This window comes from Ctenopharyngodon idella, chromosome 17 (assembly GCF_019924925.1).
Source record: "Ctenopharyngodon idella isolate HZGC_01 chromosome 17, HZGC01, whole genome shotgun sequence".
Lineage (NCBI taxonomy): Eukaryota > Metazoa > Chordata > Actinopteri > Cypriniformes > Xenocyprididae > Ctenopharyngodon > Ctenopharyngodon idella.
Genome location: NC_067236.1, coordinates 17,905,367 through 17,921,338, shown reverse-complemented (window position 1 = coordinate 17,921,338; position 15,972 = coordinate 17,905,367). Strand labels below are relative to the sequence as shown.

Below are 15,972 nucleotides of genomic sequence, written 5' to 3'. Positions count from 1 at the left end.
GAAGTATTCCACTTACCTGTGTTTGTTTAAATACAGGTAAGTGAAATAATTATTATTAAAGGGGTTTTCTGTAAAATTTTATCTAAAAATTTTCCCATATAGGCCTACTCCAATGAGTCAGCGTCTTGTCTGTTTGTACCCAAGTTACTGCATACTGTAATGAGAGGTTGATTCATGTTACATTAATGCTGACTTAAAGCCAGTTCATTTATTGGTACCACATGAAACATATTTTAGGTTAAACATTTGAAACATTGACACTGCCTTTATTTATTTATTAGCAGCTATCATGACATTTTGTACAGGCCTATCAAGCACTACTGTATAAAAAGAAATTTAACAAAATAGGTTCATTGGTTTTACTTCAAAAATATTAGCCTAAACAAAATTAAGCAGAAATATAGTTTGTTTCAACCCTGTTCTTTACTGTAGTAGTGATAAACTTGTGTTGTGTGTGTGTGGTAAGAGCTTAACATGTGTCCAGAGGAGTCTGTCTACAGTCACTCAGGCTGGAGGAGCTGCTGAGTCATGGCTGCTCCTGCCGCGACTCTCCATCCACTTGTATGCCCATATGTCTGCCACTGCGCTTGCTCATCAAGCAGGTAGGTGTTTGGCACAGACCCCTATCAACAAAGCATTGTACCAACATGCTGACCTACCAATGTTACGTTTGTTAAATCCATTGAGCTAAAAAAGCCAAGCGAACAGGTGTTGTTACAAAACGACGTAATTGGTCGAGTGGTTTAGAGCTAATCTATGGATATCCTCCTGGTCAAACTCTATGGACCTGCACTGTCAGACTATGACATTTGCATAAAATTTTAATAGTGAACATTACAATTTGTAGCTGCCCTTTGCATGTTAAGCTGTATGAAATCAAATCTCCTGAATTACAGTAGGCTATATGTAAACGCTGCTTTGAAAAATGATCTGCCTTTGTTTTCATTGTTCACAAACAGAAATGGTCATACAGTTGCTGCTAAAAGCATGGGAAATGAATGGGAAAAGTTATTAACAACACATTTTGCAATGGCTATTATTTATAGGTTATGTATTGTGTAGATATCTTCTTTATACTGTTGGCAAGAATGAAACAAGATGTAGGCCTAAAATAGGGTGCAAATAAACAAGTCTGCAGCCAGACTCTTCTCAATGAACAATATCTCCTTATATTTTTATAAAAGCGTTTTTGTCTAACAAAATATATATATTTGAATTCATTAAAAACAAGTTAAATTCTTAATAAATTACAAACTGAAGCGATAAAACAGGGATATTTAAGTGATTTTTACATTCCAACATGACCAGAAGATGGCGCTCTCTGACTGCTGCAATCGAGTGTTTCTCTTCTACAACATACAAATCCACTTATAAAAGTGTTGATGCTGAGCATATAATTAAAGAACTGATATATGAAAAGTACAAACACAACAATTTGAACATTGAGCTCTGGATACAATAAATAAATAAATCAGTGTAGTTATTGTGAACTAAAATTAAAATGTTTTTCATTCATTGAAATAAAGATGAAATAAAAGAAAAGAAAATATAGGCCTACATTATGTAGGCTACGTAAAAAGCTTAAACGAGAAAAGAAATGTTGCCTTGGCATCTAACTGAAATAGAATAAGTTTAAGTACTAAAACTAAAACTGAAATAAAAATAAATTAAAGCTAAATAGAAAACAAAAATTAAAACTGAAAATATAAAAATAAAAGGTAATTCAAATAAATAAGTATTACCAACCTTTACCTGAAATTTACCTCTATATTGCCGTTTTTCACATTCCTTCTTTGACTTTTATTCAGTGAAAGCATGTATCTGGTAACCTTCAGGGCAAATAACCTGCTCACAAGCACTTATGTCTTTAGCAGATATGACTGCTTGCTTACCATAGTAATCTTGTAGGCAATGCAGGTCAGGCTATTGGTTGCATATATGCCAAAAAAACGATCCACATCTGGATAAACACGCACATTCGCAAATTTCTATATATCCTAATTATTGTTAATATGTAATTCATTTTTCCAGGAGCTCTTTGCTTCTACCTTCAATTAAATTGCTAACAGTGATTGTAAATTAATTGCCTAAATTATTACATTATTAGCTAACTGCATTCTCTAAATTGTAATGTTGACATGCATTCTCTGTAAAGCTGTTTTGAAACGATATGTATTGTGAAAAGTGCTATACAAATAAATGTGAATTGAAAGAAAAAAAAAATGGGATTATAGTTTTTAGGCCTATAGAGACTTAAGAAAAAGCACAATGTGTGAAGATTTCTGAAGATGAATCGAGCAGAAGCTTCTTGTTTGACCTTGAGGCATCATTGTACATGTTTGTAAAGATCCACACCAATGAACTCAAAGACTGGATCAATTCACATAACAGCTCTATGGTGTGATGCACTAAAAATATATTTCAGAAAAAAAAAAAAGTCTGGTGCTCTTACTGCACAACAAGAACCATATTAATAATAGACATCATGTAGGTCAGATCTCGGTTCTGGGTCTTATTAAGGTCACAGAGGTCAGACATGGAATTACTATTTCTGTTCCAATACCTCTATATTAATCAAGCAATACAGTCCAATTTTGTCACTGCATGTATTGCAGAGGATCCATGTCCAAAAATATACATCATTTCATTACAATTCTAACTGGTTAGTTAAATATATGAGTTATACTTAGCTAATGTCATCATGTGTTTTAATATTAAGTTATTTTAAAGTGTTGCTGAGAAAATATAGCTTTTTTTATTCATGATGTATACTTGGATTCAGTCCTAACTAATTTGTCATATGTATATTGTGATTGTTTGTACTTGTTTATGATTTGTAAAGCACTTTGAGCACTTGCTGAAATTATTATTATTATTATTATTATAAACGCAATTGCATGACAAGCAATTGTGGTCATGTGATGTCAACATGGCCGCGGCCATGAGGGGGCGACCCGCCTCATGTAGAATACTTCTTTTTCTAGAAGAATGATTTGTCTGGTCTCATGTACATGTTTTTTGAATATTTTTCAAAAGTTTAGTCTTAAAAATATATTAAAATAATATTTTCTTTTAAATATTTAAAAATATGAGTGGACTGTTATACTAAATGAGAAGGATGAATGAGAGGGAGTGGCAATTAAGTTCTCCTCTCTCTCTCTCTCTCTCTCTCTCTGTGTGTGTGTGTGTGTGTAAGTAAGTAAGTGTAATTGAGCAGCAGTAGTTTGATGTAATGGAGGGGCTGGGCGAGTCAGTCCGCCTACACGGGCTTTGTGTTGATGTTCAGGCGGTGCAACAGCGCTGACAGTCCGCGACTAGAGCACCATAGAACGGCATTCCCAACACCCATCCACCATAAAGAGAGGAAGAGAGGGAGAGAAAGAGGACAGTGTTTTGGGCGATTTGACTGTAAGGGAGTGGAGCTGGACTGAATCATGGCTACTTCTACGTCTTGCACAGGCTCCACACTGCTGCAGCCAATTAGTACGATTATTGATCTGCCAGTGGACCAGGTAAACTGTCACTTTAACTGGGATTTATGTTTCGCTTTTGTCATTTTGCCTAGCAAAGATCGCTAGCTAGTGTGGAGTCGTTTGCTGTAAATCCAGCACATTTGATGGGCACGTCTTGCCACCGACAACTGCATGATATAAGTATTGATATTGTAGTGTACAACATAACAAGCCTGAAATTCATCATCGCGCATTTTATAACGCCCGTTTCCCTTCTTTTCCTTCCCGTATTTTTCTCAAAATATTGTCTGATGACAAGGGAGTCACATGGTGTGTTGGTAAACCAAATATGTTATCTGTTTAGAAAGGATTTATAGGCATCTAGGCACCTTCAGAGAAGTCCTCGTGAATGATGTCTATGTAGGCAGCTCGATAGGTTTCCAAACACCGCCATAGTCACGATTTCGCCTGTGCTAGAGCGACGTCTGCAAAAGAAGAGATTATATTTACAGATGTCCTAAATACAACCCTTTGTAACACGAATTACTGAAGCAAAAGCACACTACAGTTAAGTGAGCGAGACGAGAAATGTTTCAGTTCCCCATTATTTTCCACGTTATTTTGTTCAGGGTTCGTTTGCTTGTATGAAAGATATAACCTCACTTAAAGGCCATGTAATTTACTGTGAAATTTGTACATATTTTATAAAAGACCAAGGGTTTTCTTTTCATATCATTTGGTATTCTATTTACAACCTAAATAGTACTCATAGACTTTGATTCATCCAAGTGACTCGAATCTTTTGAATCAGTTCACTAAAAAGATTCATTAACTCGCTCGTTCCCTCAAGTTTTGACATAGAGAATTATATATAAAAACAGAACAAATTGTTTATTGTCTATTGACAGACTGATTTGATATATTGGATACATTACAAAACAGATGTGTGATGTGGTTGCTGCCTATTGTAGCTTTCTTGTATGGATAAATCATTAATGATGCCTCTGGATAAGTCATATGCCTTAGGTTAAGTCATCGTTCTTTCATAACCCTCCATTAAACAAGAGTTATACGGCCTCTGTTCACAATGCTGCTCTGTTACACCAGTGTGGAGGTGTGATAAAATATTCATCAAATTTAACAGTTAAAATCCCGGCAGCCTTGCATTACAGTAAGTGATGAGAAGTTCATGTACAGTGAGATGTTCTAGTTGAAAGACAATTTTTAGCAATGTGATGTAAGAGGTTGGTTAAACCTGAATAGAAGTTCACATTGTTGATGATGCAGATATTGTCTTAATATTTTCTTTATCAGACATTAGAGACAAGACCATTACCAGTGTCAGCTCCGCCAGTCACTTATGTGTTCACATTTTATAACATTACTCTAGCTTTATGCCGAAGCCAGAGCATTTGCTGCCTCACACATATCATACTTTTCAACTTCTTTGACCTCTATAGCTGCTGCCGCCCATCTCGTAATGCAAGTCCAGGCAAGAATGAGTCAAGATATGCAGTCATTCTGGAACGTGTACGTGTAAACTCCCACCTGTTCAACCTCTTTTATGTTAAATATCTTTTTTGGGTGTGGGACCCAGTAACCAGAGTGATAATGGCATCATTCCTCCGATATTAACCTATAGTCAAGATAAATCATGAATGGAAATCCAAGCAAACAAGGTGGTTTTTGATCTGTAAGTCCATTTGGTTATGTCCGCAGCTCTAGTGCCCTTTGCTCTGTTGTTGGCATGCTTCTTCACCAGCCTTTTTGAATGAGATTTTGGCAGGCGTCAGCCTACAAACCCTATCCCGACACGATTTCACTCCAGAACTCTTGTTAATGTGACAGGAATCAATAATTCAGTCCAAGCACATCATGAAACGAGCTGTCAGGATTACTACATCTTGAGCTTTAGCCAACACTGGGTTGAAGTTATGTAGATCTGTTTGTGATTACATAAGATGTGGGTTGCTAGGCTGGGCTTGATATTTTGCACTGTAAAATGACAGTGTATAATTTAAGACTGTTAATGTTAAAATAGCCTTGTCACTAAGGGCATTTCCCAGTCAGCTGTGAGGAAATTAGCTCATAGGTCCTAACGCCCTTGGTTTTCTGGTTTGCATTTTATAGTTAGTTAAAAGGATAGTTCACCAAAAAATGAAAATTAAATATCATTTACTCACCCTCATGTTGTTCCAAACCTGTACGGCTTTCTTTCTTCTGCAGCATGTTTTAAAGAATGTTGGAGTACAGCTAGCTTTGGAGCCCATTGACTTTCATTCTGTGTACATATGTCAAAATATTATTTTTCAATATAAATTGTCATTTTTTTTGTGGAGTGAACTATCCTGTTAAGGGTGAAGTGTGTATTTTCTGTACAAAATCCAGCCATTCATAGGTTGATTTGCCTGGAAACATAGTGATTTTTGAAATTTTGCTCTGTTTTAGCATCTCAATCAGCCTGGCAACAGCAACATTGTGTCAACCAATGGCATGGGTTTAGGGCATGGCTATCTGTTTGGATAACCAATGGCAGGTGAAGGTAGTGTTTGGGGAAACCTGTTTGAAAACATTTGTTTTTTTTTTCCCCGTTTGGTGATGTTAGCAGCACAGAAATCACACACTTTGACTTTAAAAACACATTATGAATGGTTAAAGAAGTTAGAAACCAATCTAAGCATGTGATTGGCATCTTTCTGGTCTTTAAACTGGTGACTAATGCTTTGTTCTATGTAAAATGGACCTCTTGAAATCACTTGGCTTCAAGGCGGTGCCCATTCTGAATATTCTGGTTGATTTTCAAAGGTTGATAATTGCCAGTTTGAGGACTCGTAATATGTGGCCACAGACTTCAAATGGACTACATCCCATTAAGTTTTTTTTACGTCACTAGTCCACACTTGAAAGGACACTTAGAGCTGCCAAATCTCATAAAAGGGCCATTTAATACACTAAAGTTAAAACACTAAGAATGAAATGCATTGGCTGATAATGTTGTTTATTTGCTCAGGCTGACTGAAGTTTTAGCACCAGATTCACTGAAACATTCAGGTAACAGCGTGCACCCGGGCAAAACTGTTGAATTCAACGTCTGTAGGAAGATTACACTACCGCTCAAAACTGTTAAACAGTTGTGCTGCCTATATTTTTGTGGAAATTGTGATTTTTTTTTTTTTTTTTTTTTTAAATGATTCTTTGAATAGAAAATTCAAAAGCATTTATATGAAATAGAAATCTTTTGTAACATTATAACTTTACTGACACTTTTCTGAGACTGTACAGCATTGCTTCACTTTGTTCTAGACGCCTCAATTATGTTTTAAAAAATGCATGTAGTTGCACACTTTCAGCAAGTCAAATAGTAAATATGTTTTTGAATAATATGTCTATATGAGTCTAATTTACATAGTAAGAGGTGTGTTTGTAAAGACTCGATGTCATAACGTGCGCAAAAGTGGCGCAATCTTACTGGTTTCTCTTCACTACCTTTTGATTCATATGTTTTGTAGCATGTAATAAGGAAGCACACAGGTCTCTTGGCACTAACCCCAGTGAGCACAGCAGGAGCGTGAGGCGCAGCCCTGATTTCTCATGAGGTATATGCCCATCCTTTCTCTCTCTCTAAATGGGCACTCTCCTGGGAATAGTTGCCTCTGTTTGAGTTCTGCTTATGGGAATTTTGTACTGTAGTGTTGTACTTAGTTTTTTCCCTTGATGTGCTGAAGTTTTAATTAATGCATTTTTGATTTTTTTTTTTTCTTTTTTTTTCTCACAGTTAAACCACTTACACTTAGAGTTGGGAATTGAAAATCGATTCCAATTCTGCAATCGGACACTTAAGGTCAGGAATCGGATGCTTGTTATAAAATTAAAATTTCAATTTCGCTTTCAATTAAAATACCAATTTCTGTGTGCGCATTTTAATGTGGTTTTAAACTATTCAAGCGCAAGAAGACGTGAAAGAGAACTCAATTCGGCACTCACAAAAAGCCGCCTCTCATATCGTGCATGAATACTGAATTCTCTTGTGCTTGAACAGACTAATACACACAAAATTATGCCAAAATATCCTCGTAAACAGTCTTAAGTGAACGTAAACAGTTGAGAAAGAAAATGCATGTGTAACAGTATATTGGATCAGTGTTTTCACTCTTAAAGTGACAGCAGCCTAATAAACCTGTGTCCGTCTGTGTCATTACTGTTAATCAAACAACAAAAGAAAATCACTCACTGATTTTGACTGAATAACTTTTTTTAAACTTTATTTATTTATTTATTTATTAATTTATATATTAATTTATATTTTATTTCTATAAAGAAAACTGTGCAGTGTTATTTTATATTTGATTTCAATTTCTGAACTTTGTTCAGTTGTATTTATTTGTGCTATTGCTAATTTGGTTATTTTTTTCTTATTGTATTACTGACTGTGTACTTGTCTTTAATAATGTTTGAAATTTATATTAGTTAGTCTTTAGGGAACTGATTTTTGTTCATGTTATTCAGCTGCAACAGAATGTTTTGCAAAAAGATACAGAATAAATATGTTTGATTGATATCTCGTTAAATGTTTTTTTTACCATATTGGAACCATATTATGTCCATATTATTTTTACCATATTATGTCTATGGAATGTCCCCATAAAATATGAGATGATGATGATGATGTGTGTGTGTGTGTGTGTGTGTGTGTGTGTTTAATAGAAATGGTTCTAAATAACCCTAGCAATTACACAAACTAATTCAATTCATTACATGTTAGGAATCTACATGTGTATGTAATTTCTCTGATGTGTATGTACCAAGTCTTTCATTTGGCTGATTCTGGTTCCCTCCTTTCTGAGCACTTCCAGGCCTGTCATTGAAATCAGTTGTTAAGAGACAGAGGCATATTTTACTGTCAGTCCTGATGATTTCATCAACCAGATATGACACTTTATATAAGAGGAAGATAATTACAGCTCTTGCACTTTGCTATAGCATGCCAATTCTGGATTTTTCTCTTGTAGGCTATTTGTTTTTGTTCAGCACTCTTAAAGAGATAGTTCACCCAAAATCATTCACTGTTGTTCCAAACCTGTATTTTGTGGAACACAAAATATTATTATATAATAAGATATTTAGAATTTTTTTTTAATATATTCATAATTTTCTTTCCAGTATCAGTGGTTCTATCAATACATCTCTAATTAATTTTAATCTTTACACAAAGATTGTGACATTTCAGAGTATGTTAAAGTAACATGAGTTATTTACAGGAATGGGACATCATCCAGAGTGGCAAAAGACAATGAATCTGCTTGCTCAACAAGAACAGGAATGAATGGATGATGTTTAGAGTTCTCAAGTTTTTGTTGCATGAGTAATGACTACATCTTGCTCATCTCCACCTGTGTGCACAGGCCCGAATTTAAAGATGTACTTGTGAAGTTATAATTTTATCAGTGGCAGCCAATCAGCTGTAACTGTCAGGAGCTGGAAAGAACACTAGTTGTGTTATTGTCTTGTATAGCCAACAGGTTTTTTTTTCACCGTAATTTTGGCCGCTGAAAATTATCAGCTGAAAATGGCATTTTCGGTTTTTGGAAGAAAGAGAAAAAGGGCTGAAAATATATGCTGCCCCGCCCCTCAGTGTTCAGCGCTCAGGTTTCACCCTCGCTCTAGCCATTATCACTGTGCGGTGTGATGCTCCGCTCAATATTCCGTGCTATGCTAGAGGTTAAATGGATTGTAGTTGATCTGTGATCCATGTGGACCAGGCCCCGCATTTTGGCATGCGTTTTGTGGATTAATTGCTAAGTTTCACCATCGATTCGGTACTCGTACGCTGTTATCTGTGCGCACAGCACATCCACGCACACAGAGAGGCGTGTTTCAGATAGTGCGCAAACAGCGAATTGATTCCTCTTTTGCATCTCCATGCGCTTGAACAGACAAACACAAAATTGTCAAAAGACCAGTCTCGGCAAGTATTCTCATAAACATAGTCGGTTATGTCTTAAATGAACGTAAAGAGTTGAGAAAAAAATTGGATGTGTGCCATTATATTGGATTCGTGCATTCGGTCTTAAAGTGACAGCAACCTATAAATACCTGCTAATAAGTCATTAATGTTAAAGGTGCAGTGTGTAAATTTTAGCGGCATCTAGCGGTGCAATTTGGAGAAGCTACAGTGGCAAACACAGGACAAATATGTCATCGTCTGAGATAGTAGAGGAGCTAGTTAATCAAACGCGCTCTGTAGAGCAGTTTGTCCGTTTTGAGCTACTGTAGAAACTTGCTGGCGCAAAACGGTGACTTAACAAGTAAGGGGACCCGCAGGTGTATGTAGATAGAAATGGCTCATTCTAAGGTAATAAAAACATAACTGTTCATTATGTAAGGTCTTAATACACCACTGAAAACATAGTTATGTATATTATATTGCATTTCTGTCAATAGATCCTCCTAAAATGTACACATTGCACCTTTTAATCAAACAACAAAACAGCTTTAATAAAGATATATTAAAGATATATTAAAAGATATAATGTTATGCTATATTATCACCAAATATTTGGATTCAATCTTTGTCAATTTTTTTTTTTTTTTTTTTTCTCTAGTTAGGACAGGTTTTGTGTTCTTTTTGGAACTGAATGATCGTAGGCCTCATTGATCTGAGCTTATGCATCTCAGTTTTTGAGTAAAAAAGCATTATTTGTGGATAATTCTGTCAATATTCAACAAAATATGAAGAAATATGCACTGTTTATCACACTAGTATGCTGTAATGTTTAACCAGGAATTTTGTTTTGAAATGTTTTTATTTTGTACAAAATGTTTTAGTGGGGTTCCATATAGAACACTTAATGCCAAAAAGGTTCTATAAATGGATGTCTTAAATGATTGCATAATACTGTCATGTTTAATGGATTATTTTATTTTTTTCTAGTGAAAGTATGTTTATGAGCAGTTTAATTCATAAAATGTAATTACAATTAAAAATGAATTAATTAAAACTAAATTCATAAATTGAACCCCTTAAAGGTTCTATATATGAAGCACCTGAAAGAACCCTTTATATAGAACCTTTTCTTCTAAAAGTTTGGTCTAAACCCTAAATGTTAAGCCAAAAATAATGCTATCAGACCATCATGAAGTAATTTTCTGTCTTTTTAAGAGCACGCAGCATCTTTTTCCTTCTTCCAGATGGCATCTGCTGCTGACAATGCTCAGGTGTGATGTTATTTTGGACTTTTGCGTGTCATGACTCATGGCTGATATGAAAAGGAAATTGATCTCATTTTAGTCGCTTTTCTTTCTTTGTGACTTGTTATCAGTCTCATTTCCAGCCTCTGTGGCAGTGATGTATCCTAGCAACCAGAACTTCCAGACACTGATTGTAAGTCATCACAGCTCGTAAGGTGGAATTGTCAGCGTGCCCCTTACTTGAATGTGTGATCTGATTTAGCGGTTCTTGCAAAAACACCTATTACGTTTAGCCCTTTTCCTTTTGCAGACTCATTATGAGATGGAAAAGCTTGGTTGAAGTCCAACTGCTGAAAGTACACGCATGGAGAATTGTGTCTGAATCAGCGTGCCGTAGTCTTCTCCAGCAGATGCTCTTTGTCCCAGGTGGATCATAGAATTGCAGACAGCATTGAAGAAAACTGATAAATGGAGGCATTAATGGTCATTTAAAAAGGGAGAGCTGAGATGTGAGCTGAGTAAGAAAGAAGGAAACAAAGACAATGGAGTGCCACGGGAATGAGTCCCAAAACTCGGAAATGAGTTAGCATTTTCGAACGTACGGTTCAGTCATCTCAAAGTCATTGGGTTTTTGGTTAAATGCCTGAAATAAGGTCTGTGGTTAACACAAGCTCAAATTTTATTCTACAACATAAATACATCAGTAATATGATTTTTTAGAATGCTTTTTCATGTCTTGAAAAAGGCCGGTTGCTAGCAGGTGGCTAAATGGGACTACAGAGACTTTCCCGGACATTAAATGTCATCATGCTAAACAGATTAAAGGTGCAGTATGTAATATTGACAGCTAGTGGTTGAAATAGATACTGCAGTCCAAATTCAAAATATTGGAGAGAGTTGTTTCCCCTGCCTCCTCCTCCTCAGACTCGACGTTCACACGCGTTGCCAGATTGAGGACACGCAACAGGAGAGAGTGCAATTCCCCCTTCGCCAAGAGTTTTTGACAGGCGATCTGAGCAATCTTAACGGCGAATCCGCCATTTTGTCCGACAAATAAACCAGAGAGGAGAGTTAGTAGATTAATGTTGATGGTCTGTATTGACGTCTTTCCCCGGTTGAAACAACATACCTTCTGATGTTCATTCATGTTTATTTAATGCTATAGATAGTAGGAAGAGATGATCGGTTCACATGCTGCTTGAACTGAGCACAGTAACTAAGGGGGACGGATCTTTGCAAAGGGTCAATTGACAATGGAAGGCGACGAGCCTTACACTGTAAGTTGATGAGTTGAACTATCTGTGTTTTAACATGCTCCTGTTCATAGAGCTGTTTAGATGGATGCAGAGGCTTTTTAGGTTGAGTAGAATCTGCGATCTCTGACCCAGTTTGTTCGTTGGCTTCTGTGGCTACAATATGTTGTGTTTTCAGCCAACTGGCAGTCCGGGTGTTGAAATACTATTGAATAAATTGGCAGTGGGCGGGATCACACAGACCAAAACAAAAACAGACATTCTGACACGGAACACACATTTCAAAGTAAAATAACTGGCTGTAGTGTTGTTTTTCAGAGAAACAAGTATGTGAACTTAGCATGTTTCCTAAATATCTGCAAACATATTATGGTATTTTTGTGCTTTAGTACAGTCAAAAAAATTACAGCAACCTTTAACTCATCAATCTTGTTAATATTGATCCTGATACCATCTTTAATTTGGCAGCTCCCCTTATGTGGGATGAGATTTAAGACTACTCTTGGCTTTCTACTAATGGCTTTTCTGCAGAATTTTTTAATACATTCTCATTTAAATTATCACCTCTTTTACTTTACATGTTCAATGAGTCTTACAGTTCAGGTATCCTTCCTCACTCTTTACGCCAAGCTATTATTTCCCTTATTCTCAAGAAAGCTAAAGATCTTTTCTCAATGCTTTAATTATCGCCCCATCTCCCATCACTTTGTACAGAACTGAAATTATTAGCTAAAGTTCTAGCAAGATGTTTGGAGCCGGCTCTTCCAATCATAATCTCACCAGGCTAGACATGGATGCTGTTGAGTCGAATGGCTTTATTTATTTTACACACTTATTTGGAGATTTGGTTTTTCTGAATAATTCATAGCTTTATACATGTCTCCCATGGCCTGTATTAAGAACAAACAATAAATATCCAAAGTATTTCTATTATAGTCATGGCATGGGACTAGACAAGGCTGCCCACTCTCCCCACTGTTATTAACAATAGCCACTGAGCGTCTGGCAGTTGCTGTCAGGTCCAGTGCGATGGCTGGCATACTAAGGGGAGGGTTGAAGCATAAGTTGTCTTTATACGTGGATGATTTTTTGTTATATGTGTCTGACCCTGGCACATCCATTCCCTTGGTGCTGGATCTTCTGGCAGAGTTTGGTCTATTTTCATAATATAAGTTAAATCTGAGTAAAAGTGAATTAATGCCCGTCAATGCAGCTTTGGAATACCAATTAGCATCTCCACCTTTCAAATCTTCTTTACAGAGCTTTAAGTATTTGGGCATAAGCGAAAAGCTTTCAGATCTATTTAAATTTTAAAATTTGGATTTTTGTGGCATTTTACTCTTCATATCACCCCTATGTTATCCTCCCAAACACTCCAACCCTCTGTTCCATCCATTCATTTTGCACAGTACTTAGGACTCTTGGAGGGAATAACTGCGGGCTTGGCAACTTGGCAACATTTTTTTTGGTCTATTTGTGATATATTTTTAAATATACATTTTAAAGTCCCACTTCTAGTGTTCCATGTCAGCATCATTTACAGTATACGTTTTTGAAAAATGAATTCTAACTTGATTTTAGCTTCTGGGAACAATAAATAGTTTGGGATTTCTTGGTCACATATCACATGTGTCTAGCTAGTAGCTTAACTTGTTAGTACACACTCATCAGCTGCAACTCACATTGAAGAACTGACAAGTCATACTGTATGTGACTCAACAAATGTGGTCTTGTTCCTCTCACTGCATTTCCTCAGACAATAAGATGGTGTTTGTTGTTCATGGTGGGTGTTTACATCCTTTTTTCATTTTGACTAGCTTGACTTTTTGGCTTCCAAAATGAGGTGTTGAAATTGACAGGAAACGTCAGAGGCGCTAGTGCTGGGTGGTTTGACCAAAAATCTCTATCACGGTTTTTTTTTAAGATTCTGGCGGTTTCACGTTTTTTTGCACTGGACCTTTATTTTGGCATATTTTACTGTCAGGAGTACATGGAATATATTACATAAACATTGTAAGGACAATTAAAAATTAATTGTAATCAAATCAGTTCATAAAGCTAACAATTTAGTTTAAAATGTAATCAAATAATTTAATAATTTAATTAAATTAATAATATCAATAAGTAGGCTACATTTTTACTGTGCAATTTCTGTCATTTCAATGAAGACCTTTGAGTTTGTTTTAATAAACTGTTTATTATTTATTATTATTATTATTATTATCTCTATTAATTAAAGTATACTCGATTGTACAATAGTATATTTCTGTTATTTCAAGTTATACCGAACTTTTATTTTGACAGGGTCGTGAAGACCTTTGACTTCCTTTGTATATGATACGACAAATGTCGATAGTTTTATCAAATTAAACGGTGAAATGTTCATAAAGTGACCCTAAGAGCAGCTCTGCAGATGAAGTTTATGTGTATAGTGAGTGAGACAGCAGACACTGAAATCATCGCGAGCGTCACGCGTGCTTCGGTATGTGTAGTAGCTAGTAGACGAAAATGCGGCGCTCATTCAGTCTTTTTTAGCTTTAATATTCACAGACACTAGTCCGTATCGATATCTGATTCATTGTACAGCCCGACTTTTGATTTATTCATCCAAAAATTGCCTAATTCTGTGACGTTCAGCTTTACAGTAAGTTCTATTTGTGACTGGATTCCGTGATTTCATCCGTGTTTTCTGCATCGCGGAAATCATATGGCTCTACATGGTATTTGCAGTATTAAAGAGAGATCGTTTTGTGAGTGAGTTATTGTTTCCATTAGTGTAAGAAGGGTATGAATGCAGTTAATAGAAGCAAAGACTATAGAATAACACAAGACGCGTCACTCGTATTATTATGAATGGGAGAAATTGCAACGCGCAATATGGCGGAATAATTCCCGCCTTCTATATAAGAGCCAATCCCCGATTGGTAAAGTCATCGCGTCACTGGAGCGGCTGTTAGAAGCTCCGGTTTCTATAGAAACAGTCAGACGCTCGCCTCCGAAATGAGGCACAAGAGACGCGCATTTAGGACTGCGCATGCGCATTACGTTGATCCAGCCTGAAAAATTTTTTGTCATGATTCGAGCGTTTAAAAAAAAAATGTATGAGACAGTTGTTGTCAGATTTCATTGGTGATTTAAAATATGAAATTGAATCGAAAGCTTGGCAAACAGCTTTAGAGAATTTGACGTTTACCCATTCAAAGAGATAGGAGCTGCACTTGAATGCCCCGAGAGGCATTTCAAAGATGGCCGCAGAGTGAAATGACTTGTCTTCAAGGGACTTTGATAGAAGTCCGCTCTCAATACGCTCTACATAGCGCTTCATGGCCATTGAATAGAGACAGCAGCTGTTTCAGCTACACCCCGGTATGGCGGTTTTTGAAAAATACATATCGGTCTCGAAATTGAAACCGGTATACCATATGAACCATATATACCGCCCAGCACTAAGAGGCGCTTGTTTAATTAATCACCTTTTTCTTGAGAGTTGCATCCATAAGGGAGAGTGTTGCATTGATTTTGTATTGGTTAGCTATTCGGCTAATTTTGTATTCTGTTTGAGGCAGGGTGAATAGGAGGCGTTTGTCATGCAGGGCAGGCTTGAATGGTGGGTTATTTATAGCTGACCAAGGAAGCTGTGATCGTTGGATCAACATAAAGGGACGTAGCCGAAGCCTGCTGTCAGTGACAGGAGTCTTTTGTGTCTGGTGAAGTGTTTGAAAGCAGGAGATGCTGCTTCGTGCTCCATTCTGCAGCTACAGGTTTATATACAGGAGGACAATGGACACTGTAACTATGTGCATCTGAGATGCTCCCTGTTGCTTATTTTTCATTTTAGAGCATTTGTCCTGCACTATTTCAGCAGTCTGGGGTCTGGAAATATTTTTCCCATTCAATTTCTCCATAGGGATTTTAAATGGTTTTGAAAGGAGTCTTACACATGCTCACCAAGGCTGCTTATATTTGTTTAAAAATACTGTAAAACCAATAATATTGTGAAATATTATTACAGTTTAAAATTTCTGTTTTCATATGTTAAAATGCAATTTATTCCTGTGATGGCAAAGCTAAATTTTCAC

The 15,972-nt window shown here is 36.4% G+C and overlaps 1 protein-coding gene across 1 annotated transcript in view; it reads left to right on the top strand.

The window, feature by feature from the left end:
- Positions 1-3,190: 3,190 nt before the first annotated feature.
- Positions 3,191-15,972, top strand: part of LOC127498249 (lysophospholipid acyltransferase 2-like) — a 71,506-nt gene continuing 58,724 nt past the window's right edge. Inside the window, exon 1 of the mRNA XM_051867389.1 lies at positions 3,191-3,512. Coding sequence (XP_051723349.1) covers positions 3,435-3,512 — 78 coding nt within the window. The 5' untranslated portion in view covers positions 3,191-3,434. The remainder of the gene's footprint in view (positions 3,513-15,972) is intronic.